The sequence below is a fragment of the Neolamprologus multifasciatus genome, chromosome 6, assembly GCF_963576455.1.
Source record: "Neolamprologus multifasciatus chromosome 6, fNeoMul1.2, whole genome shotgun sequence".
Taxonomy (NCBI): Eukaryota; Metazoa; Chordata; class Actinopteri; order Cichliformes; family Cichlidae; genus Neolamprologus; species Neolamprologus multifasciatus.
This window is the reverse complement of record NC_140444.1, coordinates 22,352,325-22,372,637: the sequence shown is the minus strand read 5'-3', so window position 1 is coordinate 22,372,637 and position 20,313 is coordinate 22,352,325. Positions and strand designations below refer to the sequence as shown.

Below are 20,313 nucleotides of genomic sequence, written 5' to 3'. Positions count from 1 at the left end.
CATATGGCACCAATAACCATGCCACGTTCAAAGTCACCTTTCTTCCCCATTCTGTTGCTCAGTTTGAACTTCACCAGGTCTCCTCACCATGTCTATGTGCTCATGTGTACTGAGTCGCTGCCATGTGATTGGCTATTTAGATATTTGTGTTAAAATACAAATGAACAGGCGTACCTAACAAGAAGAATTCTGAATATAACCTAAATAACTTGTTGCATGGCCATTTTTTTCTTGCACCACCAATAAATATATGTATTTTTCATTTACAATTTATATTCATCACTTCATTCATTTTTCAAAATCTTTGTAATTTACAGATATACTTCAGTATCTCTAGAGACTCCAGAACACGTAGGGGTACATTCATTTTACTATTTACATTGTTTTCTTTGACACATGTCTTCAAAGGCAGTAAACATTCTAGTTTAAAGGGTGTCAAACACATGAAACCCTCTCTGTCCATTAAAACCTCTTAAAAAAATAGTGTTACTAATTGGCTATTTTCTTTTCACAGGCAGCACCAAGCTGGCATCATTTTGCATAAAATCATCTACAGGTCATCAGACTCTGGCACTGAGATGGGCTCCAGGGTAATAGTGGGTAAAATCAGATGGGTGCCCTCAGATATCCATCCTTGGGCTGTCCTGTTGAAGGTGGGTCGCTTCAACCCCGCGTCCTGGAGCTCTGGGTATTTGGGGGGGTTCAGGTCCACTTCAGGTAGTTTAAATGTGATTCCTCTGGAAACTTTCTCAAATCCACCAAATGGAGTGGCAACCCTGTAATCAAGATCAGTTTATGACTGTCAGTCTTTGTTGTGCTCAGCTCTAATTCATTAACAGACTCGTAGTTTTCTCACCGGTTGAAGCATTTGTATTCAGGAAGCTCTGACCGTGGGTCTGCTGCTGGCATTTTTAGTTTGAGAGTTTCAGCGAGGTCAGGGTCACGGAGCAGGGCCTCCTCCCATGGGGAGTGATATGACTTGTGTGTAGCTGTGGGATTTAACTTCTCAGTAGTCGTTACTGTGAAGGAGGAAACCAGAATCAGTCAAGGGCAATCATAATCTGGGCTATTGTTTGAACAGAATGATCCGTCAGCCTGCTTTGCTTTTACGTGTTAACTCTGAGCTGTTTTCTTGAGCCTTAATGTTTTAGAGCGGACAGGCTTATGAATAGATACTGCGCTTAGACAACACTTAATACAGGCACGCTGAGTTGTCCATCAATATGATCTGAGGCCTTAAAAATAGCACATAGTTGAAGCGTGTGCTCATCATGTAATGTGTCGACATGAGATGATATTGTGCTCAAGGGTTTTTAGAGGAGGCACAGGACTCTGTTTGCTGTCAAAATAATACAATTAAATAACGCTTTTAAAGCTGCCCATAATTAATCATAGTTACATTTAGTACATGGTGTCCTGTTCTGGAAATCGGTTGCCATAAGATAAGACCAGCTGTTATGAATCTATGATACCAGTTGTTATTATTATGACATCATTACATAATCAGTAGCTTTTATTTGACTGTGCAGTCTTATCGGCTGAATTTCAGACTCATGTACAGCGGAGGAAATGTAAAACAGAGTAATCCATCTCAAAACTACATATTTGATTATGATTGTTTTATTTATTTATTTTTTTGCATTACCATATTTAGATCCTCATTTAATTCACTGTTGGATAAAACAAGAACAGCCTCACTTACTAAGCTGCATAATTACCTGAATCTTTTTTTTCAGCATTAGCAATATTTCCATTGGCTGGCGGCTCCACTTTTATTTCCACAGAGTGTGTATTCATGTTCAAAATATCATTCTGCAAAACAGAATAAAGTGCATCATTGGGTTAAAATATCAGTTGTGTAGCTACACGTTGAACTGCTAACATCTATTGCTGCTTTTTGTGTCACGCACATTAACACACCCTAACATGCACTGAAATAAAGGGAAGCAGTTCCTCAGCAAAGTGCCTGAGCAGCCTCTCAGAAGACTTGCCTGCAGGATGTAAAAGGCACGAGGCACATGTCTCTGTTATCATCCATGTCTTACCACACTCTTTGTTAAGAGAAAATATCCTGATAAATGTGTGCAGGCCCCTTTACAGATTTTCTTTAAACCAAATCCTGGAACTTCAGAGAGAGATAATGAATAAAAAGTAAGTAAAACAAACAAGTCGACTTACACTGAGCAGCGCATTTGCTTCGTTTTGAATACTTTCAAACGTGTATTTGTCAGATCTTCTCTGGCGCATTTTGAAAAGCCGAGAACCTCTGTTGGAAAGCAGAGATAACTCCTCCAACATGATGTCTTTAGGAGTGCTGAGCTTCTTTCCAAGGTCCATAACGTAACCTGCCCAACAACAAAGTTGAAAAGCCGGGAAAAAAGCAGTCTGTTATGTAGTTTAATGTATTCATTACATTTTGCATAATAGTGATGAGGCAATATTTTTTTGATATTCCAGTATTTTACTGTATGTACTTTAAGTTTTAACTTTGAATTTTAATTTTCACTGATAACTGATGCTTTGCTATAAATGAGGGAGTGCAGGCAAAGGTTCCTGGTTTATGTCAATGCCACAATAAAAACTACATTCATGAGTACATAAATAACAATATTAGTTTGTATCTATGTTAGATGCATATTCCTGCAGACATTTGTGTACTAAAGTGGGAATGGATGGGATTAACAGTTGATACTAGCTTGTTTTCCCATAAACCTGTCCAGGAGATCATTGCAGCACTGGTTTTAAAGGTAAAAATGTGGGACAGAAAGTATAAATATACACAACGTAATGTCATGCGGTATCAGTTTATCGGCCTGGCTAGGTTTAGGCAAGCTCATAACATTATATGAATCACAAAATGTATAATTTCAATTCTTTGATCTCTGCCATGGAAAACAAGTTGTCCCCATTGTGCTTGTACTTGTACAATAGTTTTTGCTGTACGTGATGCTCCGTTATCCACGTGTACAGACAGAATGTACCCCAGCTGTCACAGACCTTCACGTTTCCCAAGCAGCAGTTGGCCCTCACAACCTCCCCCCCCTCTGACACCCACCCAAAAATAGACCTTTGGAAATGACAAAAACATAGCCACCAAAGGTATAAATCATCCCATTAGCTGATTTATGGTAGTCGCTGGAGAGCAGCCTTGACATTTTGAACTCTGATAACAACGAATTTTCTCTTGTGTTTTTGTCTGCCGAGCCTCAGCTCTAATATCATACCGCTGGTACCCTGGACCTCTCGGCATATAGCTGTGGCACACTTCTTCCTCTCTCCAGCAGGCATTGTACAGAATTGTGACATTGTGGCTTTGGCGAGATGGGAAGAACTCAGGAGGGCTGGAAACACATACAGGACACAGGATGTAGTTGTTCTGCCAGAATCATAAAGTTTTATTTTTTGCTCATAGGTTGATGAGTTTATAAATATAAGGCCATGTATGAAATGGAGAGTATTTAAAGACCTCTAAATAAAACTCAAAATATATTCATTCAGTGTTCGTTCTGTTTCTGTTTTGGTACAAAATAAAATTCACAGACATGAGACATGTATAATTTTTGAGTCTCTAACGTCTGTGTCCCATTTGCTGTTTGCATATCGATGATTTGAACAGTATACTGCACATGTCATTTTATAATAAACTCTGAAGGTGCCACATTTAAAGATTGCAGCATATTGCATAACCTATAAAGCTCCATTGTACATGCATTAGTGCCATACACGCAATTCTTAAATCTCTGGTGGTCACTGCACCAGTTTTTCAGTATGTGAGCTAACATTAGTGGCATCGCTTTTAATGCTGCGTAAAGGTCAAGGATGAATATGTGTCCTAAGTTTGCATGCGTAGCTGGACACAATCATTGTCCTGCAGAGCCAAATAAAACTGCTCAACTGTGAGACCAAAAATATTTTTCTCTGTAGCTGGTGTTTTGTGTATTTTTAGGTTTACTTTGTTGCTAAATTCAGAATGAGATCAAAGATGGTACAGCTCTAAAAATGCTTTTTAGAAACTCTGAAATGTTGAATAACTCTGCTGTGCCTTATGCCGTTGACTTTGGAAGAACTGTATTAAAACAAAATGTTAAAAGTAAAAAGAAAGACGATCAATGGGATTCTCAATGCAAAAATATATCCAATGCTCTGATGAACTCCTAAACACACATGCAGCCATTTAGAAAATAACATAAATGTTAGATGGAGTCAAATTTAATTTTTTTAAAATTTTAAAAGAAGTGCTGTGTTAACGTTATTACAGCATAATTAAAAATACATCACATATTCACAAAATAAGCATGATAAGGCTTGTCCATACCTGTGATGGTCGTCCTGTATCCTTGAAGAGGAGACACGGAGGCTCAGGGGTCAACCTACAGTAGGTAGTTTGATCTTCCCTGATCTTCACACTCCTGGACACTAAAGCCAAACTGTGAGTGTGTCTCTGGGTCTGTTGTGACTGGAATGCAGCTTACATCAATAGGCTAAATTTAACCTGCCAAACACTCAAAACCAATCTCAAACACCATGGGGCAAGGATCGCTATCATAGAGAGAGGGGGGAGGATGGACAGCACACACACCCACTCAGTGAGATTTTGTTTGGTGCCTCTCCTGTCTCTCGGCACCTTATATTTGACATGTCTCTGTGGGCTGACATAACCTCTGAGGTACCATGCATTCATGTTAGGGAAGCTGTTAATGCTGAGTGCGCACTTCTGTCTCCAAACTGAGTTGTGTTACTATTGTTATGTGTAATTACTGACTCTGGATAATGATAAACAGATAAGAGAGGGGTGTTAAAGGGGTGATGGTGTATTGCCAAGAAGGGTTTTATATCAAAGTCATTATCTTCGCAGTTGAAGCTGTTGCAGTGCTGCAGATATTCTGACCGTTAAATCTTTTTCAAAGTCTGTGAAGTTTAAAATAGGAATAAGGCAGAAACCCTGTCAACTCAGTATTTTAACCCTTTAAAGCCTGAACCATGAAATAATTGCCAGAAAATTCTAATCTAAAAATGGAGAGTTTATTGAACCATCTGACAAAATTGTTTAAAAAATTAATTACATTTTATTTTCTATATATAAATTTGTATCATATTTGCTACATCCGCCATTAAAAAAATGCTTAAAAATGTATCCTGCAATTTATACCATTTTTCAGGGGGATATTATCCTATAATCTGAACTTAAAAAGGCAAAACAGAGAAATGAAAAAGACTATATCTACTCTTCAAGAGTCAAATTTTATAATAACAGATTGATATCAGAAACTACAGTCTTCTGAGAAACAAATTAAATTCAAATAACAACACTAAAAGTGTGTTTTAATCTGTTTTATTTCTTGTGTTTCAAAAGTGAAAACAATGACATTGTACATGGTAAGAGCCCAACTTTAAATGTGCACACGTCACGTGGAAACTCTGGCACTCAAGGACAGCATCTGCTTCTGTTAACACTTAAACACCACACAGTGTCTGATCAAAGGTGGGAATCTTTGTGAATTTATTCATGCATGCAGGATTCATTCCTATTAAAAGATCAACAAAATAAAAGCAAATAAGCCAACACACAGTTTGTCACTTTAAATAACACTTTCCTTAAGGCACACACACTGATTGTAAGCTTACAACTTTTCTGGCAATGCATTGCAAAAGATAAAATAGGAACCATATGACGTCTGAAAACCACAAAAGTCAATAAAGTGAATGAAATAATTGGAAATGGTTACTTTTGTAATCGCCACTGCATTACTACTGAGAAAAAATCTGATTATTATAGGATGAGTGATATAATACTGTTTGGATGACACTCTGGTGGCACAATAGCAACATTTCCCATGAAAGCTGAGCTCATATCTCACACAATTGTCACAGTATGTTCTTGCTTTAAACCAAATGATTTTTTCATGCAATCAACATAATTATCCATCCTGTCATAAATGCAAAACCAACATAACAAATGGCTTAAACTGTGCCAAAGCCTTACCCTCATTTTTCAACATTCAGTACTCCATCTCCTAGTGACAAATAACAATTCTCTGCATTTCATGTTTTCTATACTCTGAAGGAAAATCTGTGCCTTACAATGTTAATATCATTTATTATTTCTCTTTCTCTGATATCTGACTTCATCTATTAACTTCGCTGAAATGCACTGTACACAGGAGAGCACTTTGTTGGACTGAAGCCTTGTGCCATTTGTCCAATACTGTCCCTAAGAGGCTGAGCAGGTCTGAAGGGAGGCCCACAGAAGGCTGGTTTCTCAGGTGAGAATGTCCTGCTCTTGGTAAGAATGTGAAAAGCTGGGGCCTCATGATGATAATGACTCTTACTGACAGGTGCAGGATCAAGAGATACCCTGCGTTTCCATTCTTCTGGAGGCTCTGGCAGAGATCCCCGGTGCTTTGCAGGTTTGGCATTAGTAGCTGCAGTTGAGGGGAGAAACAAAAAGGCTTCATCCACAGAGCCAATAGGGCTTCTTGATGCTGCCTCCCATGGTGTAAGTGGTTTGCGGACTTTTTCTTGGAATGATGTTTGCCTCTGTATTGGCAATACCCCGGGTGTGCTCACTGGTGACAGATGTCCAGGAGAAGGCATTGAACTCAGTCTCTGAGGCAGGCTCAGCGAACGACTTCTACCAAATCCCTAAAAGAAAAGCACAAACTTGTTGGCTGGAGTGACAGCAGCATTGCAGACTCTGCTGCCACCCTCTGGCTTCTCTGAAACCTGGAGAGCTAATGCTTTTGAAGTGTATTGATATTTTAAGTTTACAGTTTTTTCTGAATGCTTAAACCCTAACTGTGATTCTTATAGCACAATTCCTAAAACTATTAACACTTATAGCAAAACCACTCACTGAGTTTGCAAAACTAAAAGCACAAACACTGCTTTGCACTCAGTTTGCAATTTTGTAACACACACTTTGCAAAACTGTAGGCACAACTCACTGCTTACACTCAATTACCAAATTTCCAACACACTCCTAGCAAAATTATACACATGTATGGCTATCATTAACACTATTTTGCCAACTGTCTGGCACACTTTCACATGTGAAAACTGTTTTAGATAATTAGTCCACTTTGCAATCAGCCTAAGCACTATAAACAGGCCACAGGTAAGCTGTCTATGTGGAGTACAATGGAAGGAGCAGTAAGAGTGAGAAGAGTGAGAATCAGAGGAGGCCGAGGGAGAGGACGTGGAGGTGAAGAAGTTGGAGGAAGAGGACGTGGAGGTGAAGAAGTTGGAGGAAGAGGACGTGGAGGTGAAGAAGCAAGAGGGTTAGAGGAAGTTAGAGGAAGAGGACAAAGAGGAGCAAGAAGAGGACGAGGAGGGGAAAGAGGAAGGGTAAGAAGAGTAAGAAACAGAATAACTGATGACATCAGGGCTACAATAGTGGACCATGTCATCAACCATGGGATGACCCTGAGGGAAGCTGGCCAACGGGTTCAGCCTAAACTGAGCCGCTACACTGTGGCAAGCATCATTAGGACATTTCGAAATGAGAATCGGTAAGTACTTTGTAGCACTGCCATACTCTAATGAGAAACACAACAGTACCATACATGCAAAAATACTGAAATTGTTACTTTACAGAATTGCTAGACGTCCAGATGTTGGGGGCAGAGGCAGAATGTTCAATTGACATCTGTACACAGAGAAAGCAAAAGCCAGATATGTTTTGTATTCATACCATCAGTGTGCAGTTGGCGCATTGTGTGCTTAGTAGATGATGGCTTGTGTGTACTGTTTGATACGAAAACACCATTTTTACGAAGGTGTGAAGAGTTAATCTAGCTGTGTTCGCTTTTGCAAGAGAACTACAATGTTTTGATAATTGGGTGACAGGTTTTCTTATTTGTGTGTAGAGTTTTGCAAAAATAGCCAATAGTTACAAAAAATGTGCTTAAGCAATCAGAAAAAACTGTAATAAAATGTGTGTTACTCTTCTCTAAAATAAAAAAAGACTTACTGAATAAAGATTATCCTTGAATTGTCCTATGACAAAACATTACCATTATGTGAATGTTTGAGCCCTAAGAGTGTCAGGTATTGAAACTATTAGTTTCGATGCTAGAGGTGGGAATACTATCAAATGCCTCAAATAAAGAACAGCATGTAGGATTGAGTTGCACCAGTTACCCTGGTATAAAAGTCTAAATAAGGACTTAGACCTCTGATATTTCTTAAGTCACTACCTTTGCACGAAATTAGGAACCCCGTTTTTGTGATTGACTTGAGTTGACCTATAATGCTGTCTTTCTTGTCAAGCATTGTTGTATATTTGATATTGTTGTGGCTTCACTCTAGCTGTTCTGTTCTGAGTCTTTTTAAACTTTTTTATTTCTTGCATCTGTCCTTGCTTAGAAAAGTGTTTTAACAGCCCACGAGAGCACTTTGTACTTCGTGGGTGATGCCTCAACAGAAATGGTTTACTCAATAGTGCCTGTAGAAGCTAAAGAAAGCAATGCATGTATTTGATGTTGCACACCTGTGGTAAGTGTAGCTATAATTGCTCTGCTGGTATACTTGTGTCTCTGCACACAGAAGAAGGAATACATTGATGCATTTGAAATCTTGTTCATGTTTATGTCTTTAGCTCTTAGTAAAGATCCTTTATTACTTTACCAAATCCATCTTGACTGCCTGTTCTTTGATTTTTTATTTTCTTTATGTCATTTTTTGGTCATTTTATTTCATTTTCCTTTTTACACTTCCACAGAGCAAGGGCAGAAGTAGTGTTAATGTTTTGGGGTCCCCCCCCACCCGTTTTTTTCCATCTTTTTTTGATTGATTAAATATGCCTTACGTTGTCTTTTTAAAAGTGCAGATTCCACATTACAAAGCAATTTCAGATTTGTAGAATATTTTGAGGTTTTATTTGTTTTTTCTACGAATCCTGTTAAAATGTTTTAGTGAAAACAAATGGACATGGTTAATATCAATATTAGTAGCAAATGGACAATTTCACTTGTGTAAAAGTCATATATCTGAATTTTAGGAATTATTCAGACTAAATGAAGAAGATTTCCAAACTTACCTGCTGCTGGTTCAAGCACCTTGAAACAAGTACAGTGTTAATGCCATTGAAAAGACGGGGGGGGGGGGGGGGGGGGGGGGAGACTTGGAACGACTGGAAGTATTTCCTCTGCCTCTAGAATTTGCATAAGAATTAAAAAAATTACTTTTTTTTTTTTTTTTTTTTAGTTTGAACAAGTATTTATGTTATGGCTCTATTTCTAATTCTATTTCTAGTGTTTTTAATGCAATAAAAACAAACAAAACATTTAGCTACACGTAAGTATGTCAAAATTTTAATTTACTAACTTTTCTGGGAAAAAAACAACAACTTGAAACTGAGAAAATAACTTGAAATTTTAAGTTATGAAATCAAAATTTTGAGATGATAACCTGTAATTATGACTATAAATGTTTGTTGTTGTTTTTTTAAAAAGTAAAACTATTTTGTTTTTGCTTTTTTCAGTGGCAGAAACAAGCTTCTATATGGTTCTCATCAGATTAAAGGTAAACAGAGTCATGCTGTAAACTGTGTGACTGGATAACTCTCTCTCTTTTTCATTGTCACATTGTCACTCCTGAAGTCAACTGAATGTAGCATTTTTCATATTGCCTGTAATCTGCATACTATAGTATTTAGCAAGTTTGTGAGCTTATCCCAATACACTTTCCCTCTCACACACACAGGACAAGGAAAAAGACAATTGTTAAGAGAAAGAAATGTAAACTTAAATGTGCAATTTTACATGTGACCTGTAGAGGTCCACAGAATTGGGATGAGCTTGGAAGCACTTTAAAACACATCAATATTTTTCAGTATTTAAAAGAACTTATATACAACAGCTGCTACTAAAATATGTTTGATTTTGAACCCTGTATAGCAAAGATCTTTCAAAATCAGCAATAGCACTATATTTTAAGTTCATACTTTAATAAACTACTTACTTTATATACCTTAATACTATTATCATGTGCTAACACTATTATCACTGCCTACATGTGTTAGATTAGTATTATTAATATGACGATATTTGAATTAATAAGACATCGTATGTTAGAAGGTTGTGTTTGTTTTTCATGATCTTTTATTTATCCAGGTAAAAGTCTTATTGAGATTAAAATCTCTTTTCCAAGTGAGACTTGGCCAAGAGGACAAATGTATATAATTGAATGAATAGTGGAATTGTAAAGCGCTTTGGGTGCCTAGAAAAGCGCTATATAAATGCGATCCATTATTATTATTATTATTATTATTATTATTATTATTATTATTATTATTATTATATTTTCCATGCATATCATCTGATGCCTGGGCCACTATTTAGTCCAATTTCATAAATAACTATTTTGCATGTTAACATTTTTTTACTTGTATTTTAAGCTGACTTGTGAATAAACTAAACTGAATTCAATTTAATTGAACTGGTAACTATAATAAAGGTGTTTGTTGCATAATTATGGCTGTAACTAGACTGAGAAAGAGAGAGAGATTGATGTCAATCAAATGTTATTTCTACATGAAATAAGCAAAATAGTTTATTAATGTGTATAGTTTCTCAATAGAAAACAGGAACACTAAAAAGGTAAGGAAATATTTTGTGATTGCTGTATCTTTGATCAGTGATAATAAGTTAGGGGTATATGAAACCACTGAAAATGCTCAACGCTTTAGTTAATTCTACTCTGTCTCTAGTTATACATTTGAAAAAAAAATGCCTCTTTGCTGTATACAGATAATATATTATTTATCATAATGGAAACTAATGACTTGCTGTCCATAAATGTTTAGAATAGCAAAATCTAATTCTACTTCCAAAAGTGTGCAAAAAATATTTTGGGGGCTGAGATTATAGTTCCAGACTTTCAATATTCAGAGATTACGATGGAAAAGCTGTAACACACAAATAAAGTTAAGTTTGAAAGATTAGGTCATAATTGTTAAAAGTGCAACAAGATTGAGCCACTTATGTGCAAAAGTGTGAGGCAGTGAGAAAGACAAAGGAGAAAGGAAATAGGGAAATTGTTCACAACACACATATGAAGTACACAAGTAGGAGGAAAGAGAAATTTAATAGCATGATAGTGCCGAGTACAAGAAGTGCAAACACTGACATGTCAGAAAGATGAGGGGATAAAGATTTGCAGTAGATGTTTTTGAGAAACCGTAGCAGAACATTCAAATTTCTATGATATTTTGCTCATTTTTTCCATCAAGGATGAGGATATAGAATTTCTGATGAAATTTCTGACAGTTGAATAACTGGCCATATTGAAAAATACCCACATAAAAAACATTTTTAGAACATTTTAGTCATCAGGTCACAACCAAAATGAATGCTTTTTGCTGCTCTAATGCCATCAAAGTCTGGAATGAGGCTGAAGCAAATGCAAATTGTTTCCCCAAACACACATGAGCATTATAAGTATAAGTTGTACAAATCAGTTATCATTAACTTGAATAAAAGATAAAACAATCTAATTTGATAAGGGTAAATGTGTATATATCTATCTCTCTCTCTCTCTCTCTCTCTCTCTCTCTCTATATATATATATATATATATATAGAGAGAGAGAGAGATAATAAACATTATGTGTTTGTTTTGTATTGTCTGGGGTTTCATGGGTTCCTATCTCAGCATACAAATTTGCAGGTGATCTATTTTCTTTAAAAAAACAAAAACAAAAAAAAACAACGAAATAAGATATTGTGGCAGAACAGGACTCTCTGCACACATTATTGCACATGACATAGCACATCACAAGAATCTACATTATTTTGTTTTGCTTTTCCCTTTTTCTCCAATTGTCAGGGACATTATGTTATGTGCTAATGTGTTTATTTGTTGTACTTTATGTTGAATTTATCTGTCACAGTTTTAAAAGAGCTTAACTGTACCTTAAGTTGTTTCCTTACATTGCCAGCTAAACAGATCTCTATAGCTGCAAATTATTCCAGTTGAGGCCTACGTTTAGTGCAAAAGACTCTATATTTCCACCTGTTAAGACACATTAGAGGCTACCAAGTTGCAGATAACTATGTAATTACTGTCTCAGTGTTGACTATACCAAAACAAGACCATATACAGTATAAGAATTAATGTAGCATGGCTACAGGTTTCCAGTGTTTGCTTGTCACCACTGGTTTCTTAGCAGAAAACTTTGGCCAAGGAGCCAATTGACGTGCGCCTCTAGCAATAAGAGATGCAGGAGAGAAAGCTGAAGCTATGCTGTCAGCAGCAGATGGCTGCTGGGAGGATGTGCTTGCAGGTCTGGCACTGTGTGCTGGCTTTTTGGTTAAGCGATGGGCTGCAGGTGCTGCAGTGTGCTTTTCATCCACGTGCTTGTCAATTGCAAGAGGCTCAGCCGATCTTGTGTTTTGGGCAGAAGAACTTTGGGAACTTACCGATCCAGGTGACTTAGTTGGGACTTCTGCCTTGCTTTCAACAGCAAGCTCAGAGGCATTATAAGGAGAAGTGGCAGAGGAAACTCTAAGTTTAAGGTTTTTGGTAACCTCAAACTTTGACACTGTGGCTGGTTTGGGACTGGGGGTGGGGCTAGGGGTGGGGCTTTTGGTTCCAGGCACCACATTATATTTGAACAGTGATGAGTTCAACTGATAAGGCTGATGTTTCATTATATCTAAAGAGTTGAGTTGCTTGGGGACTGATTTAGATTTCTCTTTGGTCTTGACATTGACTTTTGGGCTTGTGGAAGGGGGTTGTTTGGCTGCAGCATAGAAAGGAGAAAGAAGGGGATTGTAGGATAATGGAGGTGGGGCTCGAATATTCGATGAATACCTCCAAGAGTTCGGGAGGGATGAGGTTGGGGAGGGGGATCTGGTTTTGTTTGCTTGCACTGTTTCAGCATCAACAATGAACTTCTCCATACGGGACTGTCTTTTGGCAAACAATTCTGCACCTTTTCCAGTCATAGCTGGGCCATCACCAGCCCAACTGGTACCTCTGTCTGAGACCCGACCATTTGGAGAAAACTGTGGTGCTTTTGACAAGTGGATATATGACTTCCCTGCTTGTGGTGGGCAAGAGGCAATTGAGTGTGAAGTGCTGTCTGCCTTGTTCTTTGAGCCTGAAGTTGGATACTGTGGTCTGTAAGTAGGACTGTGGGGCTGCATACTCACAGGGGATCGTTGCTGCTGTTGACTCCAGCTATTTGTGGTTGGCTGCAGATGAAGCTGAGAAGAGCTGTCCGGAGCCCAGGCATTAGTAGGTGTTTGAAGTGTTGCCTGAGTTTGATCTGGTGCCCAGCGGTTGGCCATCTGTTGAAGCTGAGCCCAGTCTTGTTGCTGTAAGTAATTCTGACTATGAGGACCCACGGGACTGTGCGAAGGTTGTGAAACCGGACTTCTTGGCGGAATATTGGGCTCGCTGGAGGGGCTCCTTCTCATCCATGGTGGACAGTTTGGGTTGAGGGTGGGTTTTGGGGCTACTGGAGGGGGATTCTTGAGTTTTATTGTTCTGGGTTGCATGAAATTACAAGCTTCAGCACCTAGACTAAAACAGTCCTCCTCCGACTCAATATAAGACCTCCTTTCCCCTTTGTTTTGAGTGTGAAGATCTGAATATTGTGCCCGCACAGATGACTGTTTATTAGTGGCTTTCTGTTTTGATTCTGGTAGGATGCCAGTTTTGATGGCTGGCACAGATATTCGCTCATCTCTTGAGGCTATTATGTCTCCAGTTGGAGACCAAACCTGTGGGTTAGTGTTAATAGGCACAGGTACTTTAAATCTTGTTTCGTGTTTCTTTGTAACTGGAACAACACTCCCAGGTATGGGGGCAGAACTTGGGCTATCTTGAAATCCTAGAAAAGGCCTTGCAGTTCTGTTTGGTACCAAGGGTTTTGGTACATTGGACAGATGGTTCATGTCCTGGAAATCTTCTTGGTATTCTCCATGCTGCTTGAGATTTGCATTCATATAACTCTGATCTGCCTGATCAGCATGCGCGTACATTTCCTCAGTGTCGTAAATATTCTGTGCTTGTTCACATTCAGGTTCTGTTAATACTTCCACAGGTAATCCTTCACTCCTCAGTTTTTCATGCTCGGTAACAATTTCATCTATTCGTTTGCGCCGCTGAGCAAACATCAAAACTCCCTTCCCTTTTGTCTCTGGTAGAGCATCCATTTCTTGAACACTTCCCCAATTCAGAATCAAATTGTGCTGCTGCTGATAAAGAGAATACTGCTCCTCTAACTCTGAATCACTGGTGGCCACAAAGTTATACCCAGCTGATCTAACTTCTTCAGCCCCCTCCTCTATTTGGTCTTCACTGTCAACCTTGTTGTCACCAGTTCCGTAACTCACAAGCGTAAACTTCTTGACTCTCTGCCGGCGTTTTTTGAACAGCAGGGCTCCCTTATTTTGGGGGTTTGGCGCATCGGTTAGAAGCCGAGCAATTCTCTTGCATTTAGACTTGGTCTCCTTGACATGCCTTTCTGACTGGCTCTCGCTGCGACTGAGCCCTGAGACAAAGAAAAAAATGGAGGGAGGGACAGAAAGAGAACGAGGGTGAGAGGAGGAGGAGGAGGAGGAAGGAGAGAGATTAAAACAAGAAGAAGCTGAAGCATAAAACATAGGAAAATGTGGATTGTAATGTTTTTTGTTTACACTGTACTCAATTGGTCAATTTTCAGTAAAGTAAAAAAAAAAAAACTATGGGACTGATAATGCCATTAGTATAAGCAACTAATGCAAACATGACAGGTAAGACACAATTTCAGATCCCCCTGCTGAAGCAAGCACACTAATAAAAGCATCATATTTACTTACAGCTAACTTAGGGGGCATCCATAAGGCAAGAAAAGCGAGGAGCTCATTTTCCACTGCAGTCAAGGCTTATGATCGGAAAAGGGATCGGGTGACAGGCCAGGGTGACACATGCTGGTGTCTGTCAAATTTGTTTCTGCCAGCCTCATCATATGGTCATATTTTATTCTTATCCTGCTCTGACTAATAAAGCCATGGGTATTCTCCCAGTAAGTCCACTTCAAATAGACCCTGTGTTACAGCATGAAAAAACAGCAGCACCCATTGTTCTTTGTCAAAGTTATTTATCAATTAAGTTAGGTCTTTTGATTCACATACCAGCTACAGTAAATACAGCCAAAGTAACTTTTTAAAAACTTTATTCACTGACTTTAATGTGTGCCTCAGCTGGCTGAATTTAAAGTAACCAAATAATATCTTAACTGTTCACAAATCTTGTTAAATCATTTTAAATCTTAGAAAAAAACAACTTTTCTGCTGCTGTGCAGTTTGCAGTACTACCTTGACTGACACATAAAAGGAGGGTAGAAGATCAATACTTACGTGTGTACCTTGCCCTCTGCCTGTCTGGTCTGCACAGATCTGTGTCAGACTCCGAGTTCCACTTCTCTGCCTGCTCAGCACCCTCATCTGAAATTCCAAAGGAGACAGAAGCAGGAGGTGCTTCACTGCTCCCTCCTTCCTCTGAAGATTCAAGCTTGCTGTTTCCAGTCTCTGGGCCTTTTCTATTACTGGCTCCCGTGGGCTGTCCTGTGGTCAGGGTCAAGGCCATGATCATATCAGCAGCACAGCCAAGAGAGGAGAAAGAAGACTGGGAATGTGGCCGTGATATCTTGCCAGCATGATCCTCTGAGTCTGTGCACTCTGGATGCAGGGATGTTTGTGACGTTTGGATGTGAGGAGACTCTCTCGACTCACTAAGGTAGATGTCATCCTCTTCCTGATATGAAACTTCTTCTTCACTTCCACTAAGTTCAGGCGGGGACTGTTGCTCACCTGCAGATTCCCATTCTTGAAGGTGTTCTGGGGAGTCAGGGTCATACTTGGAGATATAAGTACTTTCTGGCTCTAACGGGTACTCTGCTTCGCTGACTTCATCTTCATTGTGGGACTCTATCACAGACCCAGACACATAAATCTCCTGGGACCCATCTGAACCTGACCAGGGGGCCAAGTTACCACTCTGCTCTTGGTCTTCCGTTTCTGGTTCCATCTCTAGTAGTGTTTCACAATATCCCGGGTTTCACCAGCAATACCTTCATTAAGAGAAGGACAAACAACTTAAGGCTAATTAATCTTTTCCCTTTAGGTATATATATCTCAATATAACAAACTATTTCAGCACACATATAACTATATAGCATGCCCCTGAAGGTCCACCATTGGCTACAATTCATGTTTTCTGTTCAGCTCAAGAGATTTTTAGCATTCAGTGACGTTTGTGACATTAGTGGTTACCATGTTATTTCCTAAATTATTCCTATCCCCAATAGGAAGTGCAGCTCTGCTTTGGCAGTTTCAACAGGGCTGCCATTGCTGTAAATGGAATGGTATGTATTATCATGAGGGAAACAGCATTCACATCCAAGAGCATAAGCAAAACAATTGGTGGCTGTTTTCCGAACTTGTGTTTATACAGAGATGTCTTTTCCCTCCGCTGCCGTCATCTGTCACAACAACCAAAATCTCTGTCAGCCTCTCCATGTAAGAACTAAATCCAAGACACCAGTCCTCCTTCCCTTCCTTCAAAGACATTGTTTATTTTGTCACATGCTTTTTTTGTTTGTTTGTTAGCTTGTTTTTTGGTAATCAGTTGTTATATCACAACTGAGAAAATGACTATGAAGAAAAATCTGTCCTTTTCAAAACAGCTGTAAAAGACAGTCAGAGCAGGGCTCAGACAGGGGGAGAGCTGTTTGTAGAGCAGGAGGGAGCACTAAAAATAGTTTTTACTGACAATATAAATCTTTTATTGTAAATTAAAACATTTCCTGACATTCACCAAGAGGTGGCACTCTAACACTGTGACTCAACATCCATACTCTTCAATAAGCCTTTGTTTATTCAAATTAAAGTCAGTACAAGCTGTAGAAACTTCACACTGTGTAGTCCCACGCTGTACACTATGCATACAGTAAGTGGAGTGTTCATCTAAAACAAACAAACAAAAAACACCCAGGTTCATCTATAATAATCTCGTTACCATATATGTCACTATAAGGAACCCAACTTTCTCTTATACACAGGAAAAGTTTATATGAAAACCAAAGACATGTTTTGTTGAAGCCATATTTTCTAAAAAGCAAGCAAAGACATACACCTCCTAATAGGTCTTAGAAGCACGCTCTTTCTATAGAGTACCACTTTGTTTATGTACATTTACGTGGACTGGGAAAACCAGAGTTTTTGCCTTTATTAAAATATGGTGTTAGAGGAGATAAATGTCTTGCTTAGTACAAGAGAAGGTTCTCCCAGGAGGATAAGGTCAGTAAATGTTACATCAGTCAGTTAATATTACCATAATGACCCAAGGATGACACCAGAGAAAAAAATTATATAGTCTCCAAAAAGAATTAACTCTTTAATCTTTTTTGGTTTTGTGGGTTCTTTGCTTGTTTGTTTTTCAAATACTACTCTACACTTTTGATTTTAAATAAATGTATATTTTGGTTTGATAGCAGCTGTGAAATGATCAAGTCATAACTAAAAAAACATCAGTATCAAAACATATTAAATGTCCGACTCAAAGTCTTTTGGAGCTGGCTAAGAGGCCAGGTAAGTCTATTACCTGATATGATCATGACAATGACATTAACCTGCAGCTGTGTTTGAATTGTGTTTGCATACAGTGTTTAAACTTTAGCTAATTTTTACAGTGATGTGACAAAGATCATATCTTTTGATTTTTCAGTTGATTAGCTTTGAATTGCTTTAGACATATTTTAGGTACACCCTCTGCTATGAAGACAATACAAGCTGAAAATTGACGATTCACTCCTGTCATTAATTATTACTTTTTCTTGGGTATTTGCACATGTTAGGGGGGACCTTTATCGTTTCTTCTGTTTACTATAACATTTTATTGCTTGTGGTTGCTAGTAAGTGCAAATGGAAATTCTGGAGGAGGCCCCAAAACATGCTGGAAATTATGTTTCCCAAATGGCTTGGGAACACCTCTGTGACCGACTCGATCAGCTAAGGGAGGTGGCTATGGAGAAGGGAGGTCTGGGTATCTCTGTTTAAACAGCCGCCTCCATGACTCAGACCTGAAGCAGAAAATGGACAGACAGATGGATGGAACTGCACCATCCATCCATCCACAACTGGTTCTATCAGAGTTTAGTTTAGTTCTCAGATACAGTACACATACACTAATCATTGCTTTAAACTTACTTAACCTCTTAAGCCCCAACGCCCCCTGATACGGGGGCAAAAAGCAGGAGATCAGGTAGGCTTGGGGCTTAAGAGGTTAAACTTTAAACTTACTTACTTTGTAAGTTTAAAGCAATTATTTAAAAAACAAAAATTGGGTGCACAAGCTTGAATTTATTATTTTTTTTCTCCAATTCATACAGGCTCAAATATATATATACTCATTTAAATCTGCTTTAACCTTGACATGACCAAGGCTTCCTAAATTCTCAGCAGTCATCAAGATTGATGACAACTTGTAGTTTCTCTTTGCCAGCATAAAAGCTGCAAGCAGGAATTCAGTGAAGGTCTAAGAAGGGATTTTAGCTTTACATTTACTTCAAACAGTTGTACATTAGTACCAATTATTCAGATGTGTCTACACTTTTCCAGCTTCTCTAAGAGGACCCTAACTGTCACCATCAGATGAGATGGAATTGATTCGGATGTTCAGGAAAAACCTAGCAACAACCAAGACTCAAGTGCGCCATGAACTGGAAACTGCTGGAACACCAGTGTCACTGTTCACATGTTTTACATCGCCATGGACTGAGAGTGTGCCAACCAAGAAACACCCCCTGTTCCAAAATCAACACCTTCAATCTCAACTTAGATTTATTTTAGCTGCCCACCTGGATGAGCCAGAGGCCTTCTGGAGAAAAGCTTTATGATCCAGTGAGACAAAGATTGAGCTATTTGTTCACACTGACAGGAGGAATAATTGGAGGAGTAACGGTGAGGCTTTCAAACCTAAGAACACTGTACGAGCTTTCAGGCATGGTGGTGGTAGCATCAAGCTCTGGGACTGTTTCGCGGCCTGTGGTAATGGTGCATTGTTTCATAAGTGGATGAAACAATGAAGAATAAATACTTGCAATTTCCCACTTTAAACTCTCTTTCTTGTCCATGATTGAAAGCTGGCTCTACAAATACGACTGATCAAATATCGAGCAAGAAATCATTAAAAGCCCCAAATTATTACAACATTCATGCTCATAATGAGTGGATGTACCTCTGACCACTATTGCAGCTGTGGGATTACTAAAACCGAAAGACCTCTTGCACACTAGCCACGTTTTGTACAAACACTGTCGCATGCCACCGGCTTATCTTCACACTTGGTTCCACTCTACCACCAGCAAATCTGACTGTGCTGCAGCAGGGGTTTCTTTTTCCAAGTATGGCAGTAACCTCAGTCTGTTGACTTATTGCCATGGAAACAGAGAGTCAGCATCCTTGACAAAGGAGTGAACTCTTGTTCTGAAGGGCAACCCCCATGAGGACTGAGCTCTAGCGGATTAGATGTTTCCATGTTCTTACATAATTAGACAGTGTAAGCTCAACCATAAGAAACATGTGGACACATTTTCAGCAGTCTCTGCACACAAAGTTTTATTGCGCATTTCAGTGGCCACGTGACAGAACAAACCCACAGAACCCACAAAAATCAAAATCAACGTGAAAATATATATTTATTAAGTCACATATATATTTTAAACTCATGTCATTTAGGAAACTAGGTTTCTCGAGCAGTTTCTGGTGCAGAAAAGCACAGAAATTCAAGCAAAGGGTAAAACACTTCATGACATGATAATAAATTACACTTTTTGTATTGTTATCAATAGAGATGTTAATTAAAGTCAAAGCTAAAAATGAAATTAATGAAATCAAATCAGTAAGAGTTAAACATCTGTAAGAGACCCTAAAACAAAATAATTTTCCAAACATCAGGTACTTACATTATACATCTCTGCACTTGATATCCAGCACAGGCATCTTCACATCCTGTCTGTTAAAACAAAAATGATCCTGAGTGTTATCCCACTAACTGCTCATATGTAGCCTTGGTCATTCATGTATGCAGCCGTATTTAAAGAGGGAGAAGAAGAGGTGTTCCTAACCCATCCCCATGTGCCACCTACACAGTTCAGTTGATGCAGGGGCAGTGAGTTGACATAATGAACATGTCAATTGAGAAGCTTCAAAATATTTTTAGATTATTTGAAACAAGCTTTGAATTTAGTATCTGTGTTTGGTTTTGATTAATTATATAATAAAATAATTCACCATTTGAAAGAAACTAACTGCAATAATAGTAA

The 20,313-nt window shown here is 38.6% G+C and overlaps 2 protein-coding genes across 3 annotated transcripts; both read right to left on the bottom strand.

Moving 5' to 3' along the window:
- Positions 1 to 253: 253 nt before the first annotated feature.
- Positions 254 to 4,452, bottom strand: myoz2b (myozenin 2b). Its single transcript, XM_085162550.1, has 6 exons — positions 4,316 to 4,452; positions 3,225 to 3,341; positions 2,179 to 2,345; positions 1,719 to 1,812; positions 857 to 1,019; positions 254 to 776 (listed from the first exon to the last, which is right to left on the bottom strand). Exons 2-6 carry the CDS (start codon positions 3,304 to 3,306, stop codon positions 551 to 553), a joined length of 732 nt encoding a protein of 243 aa, XP_085018676.1. The 5' UTR covers positions 3,307 to 3,341; positions 4,316 to 4,452; the 3' UTR covers positions 254 to 550.
- Positions 4,453 to 5,300: 848 nt separating this feature from the next.
- On the bottom strand, positions 5,301 to 20,065 carry synpo2b (synaptopodin 2b). 2 transcript variants are annotated; one of them, XM_085163750.1, is made up of 4 exons: positions 19,954 to 20,065; positions 15,347 to 16,059; positions 12,419 to 14,499; positions 5,301 to 6,642 (listed from the first exon to the last, which is right to left on the bottom strand). In XM_085163750.1, the coding sequence occupies exons 2-4, from the start codon at positions 16,014 to 16,016 to the stop codon at positions 6,133 to 6,135; spliced, it is 3,261 nt and encodes a 1,086-aa protein (XP_085019876.1). In that variant the 5' UTR covers positions 16,017 to 16,059; positions 19,954 to 20,065; the 3' UTR covers positions 5,301 to 6,132. The 2 variants fall into 2 exon arrangements, with proteins under 2 accessions (XP_085019876.1, XP_085019875.1); XM_085163749.1 differs by having other exon boundaries at positions 13,154 to 14,499; positions 19,954 to 20,063.
- Positions 20,066 to 20,313: the final 248 nt, after the last annotated feature.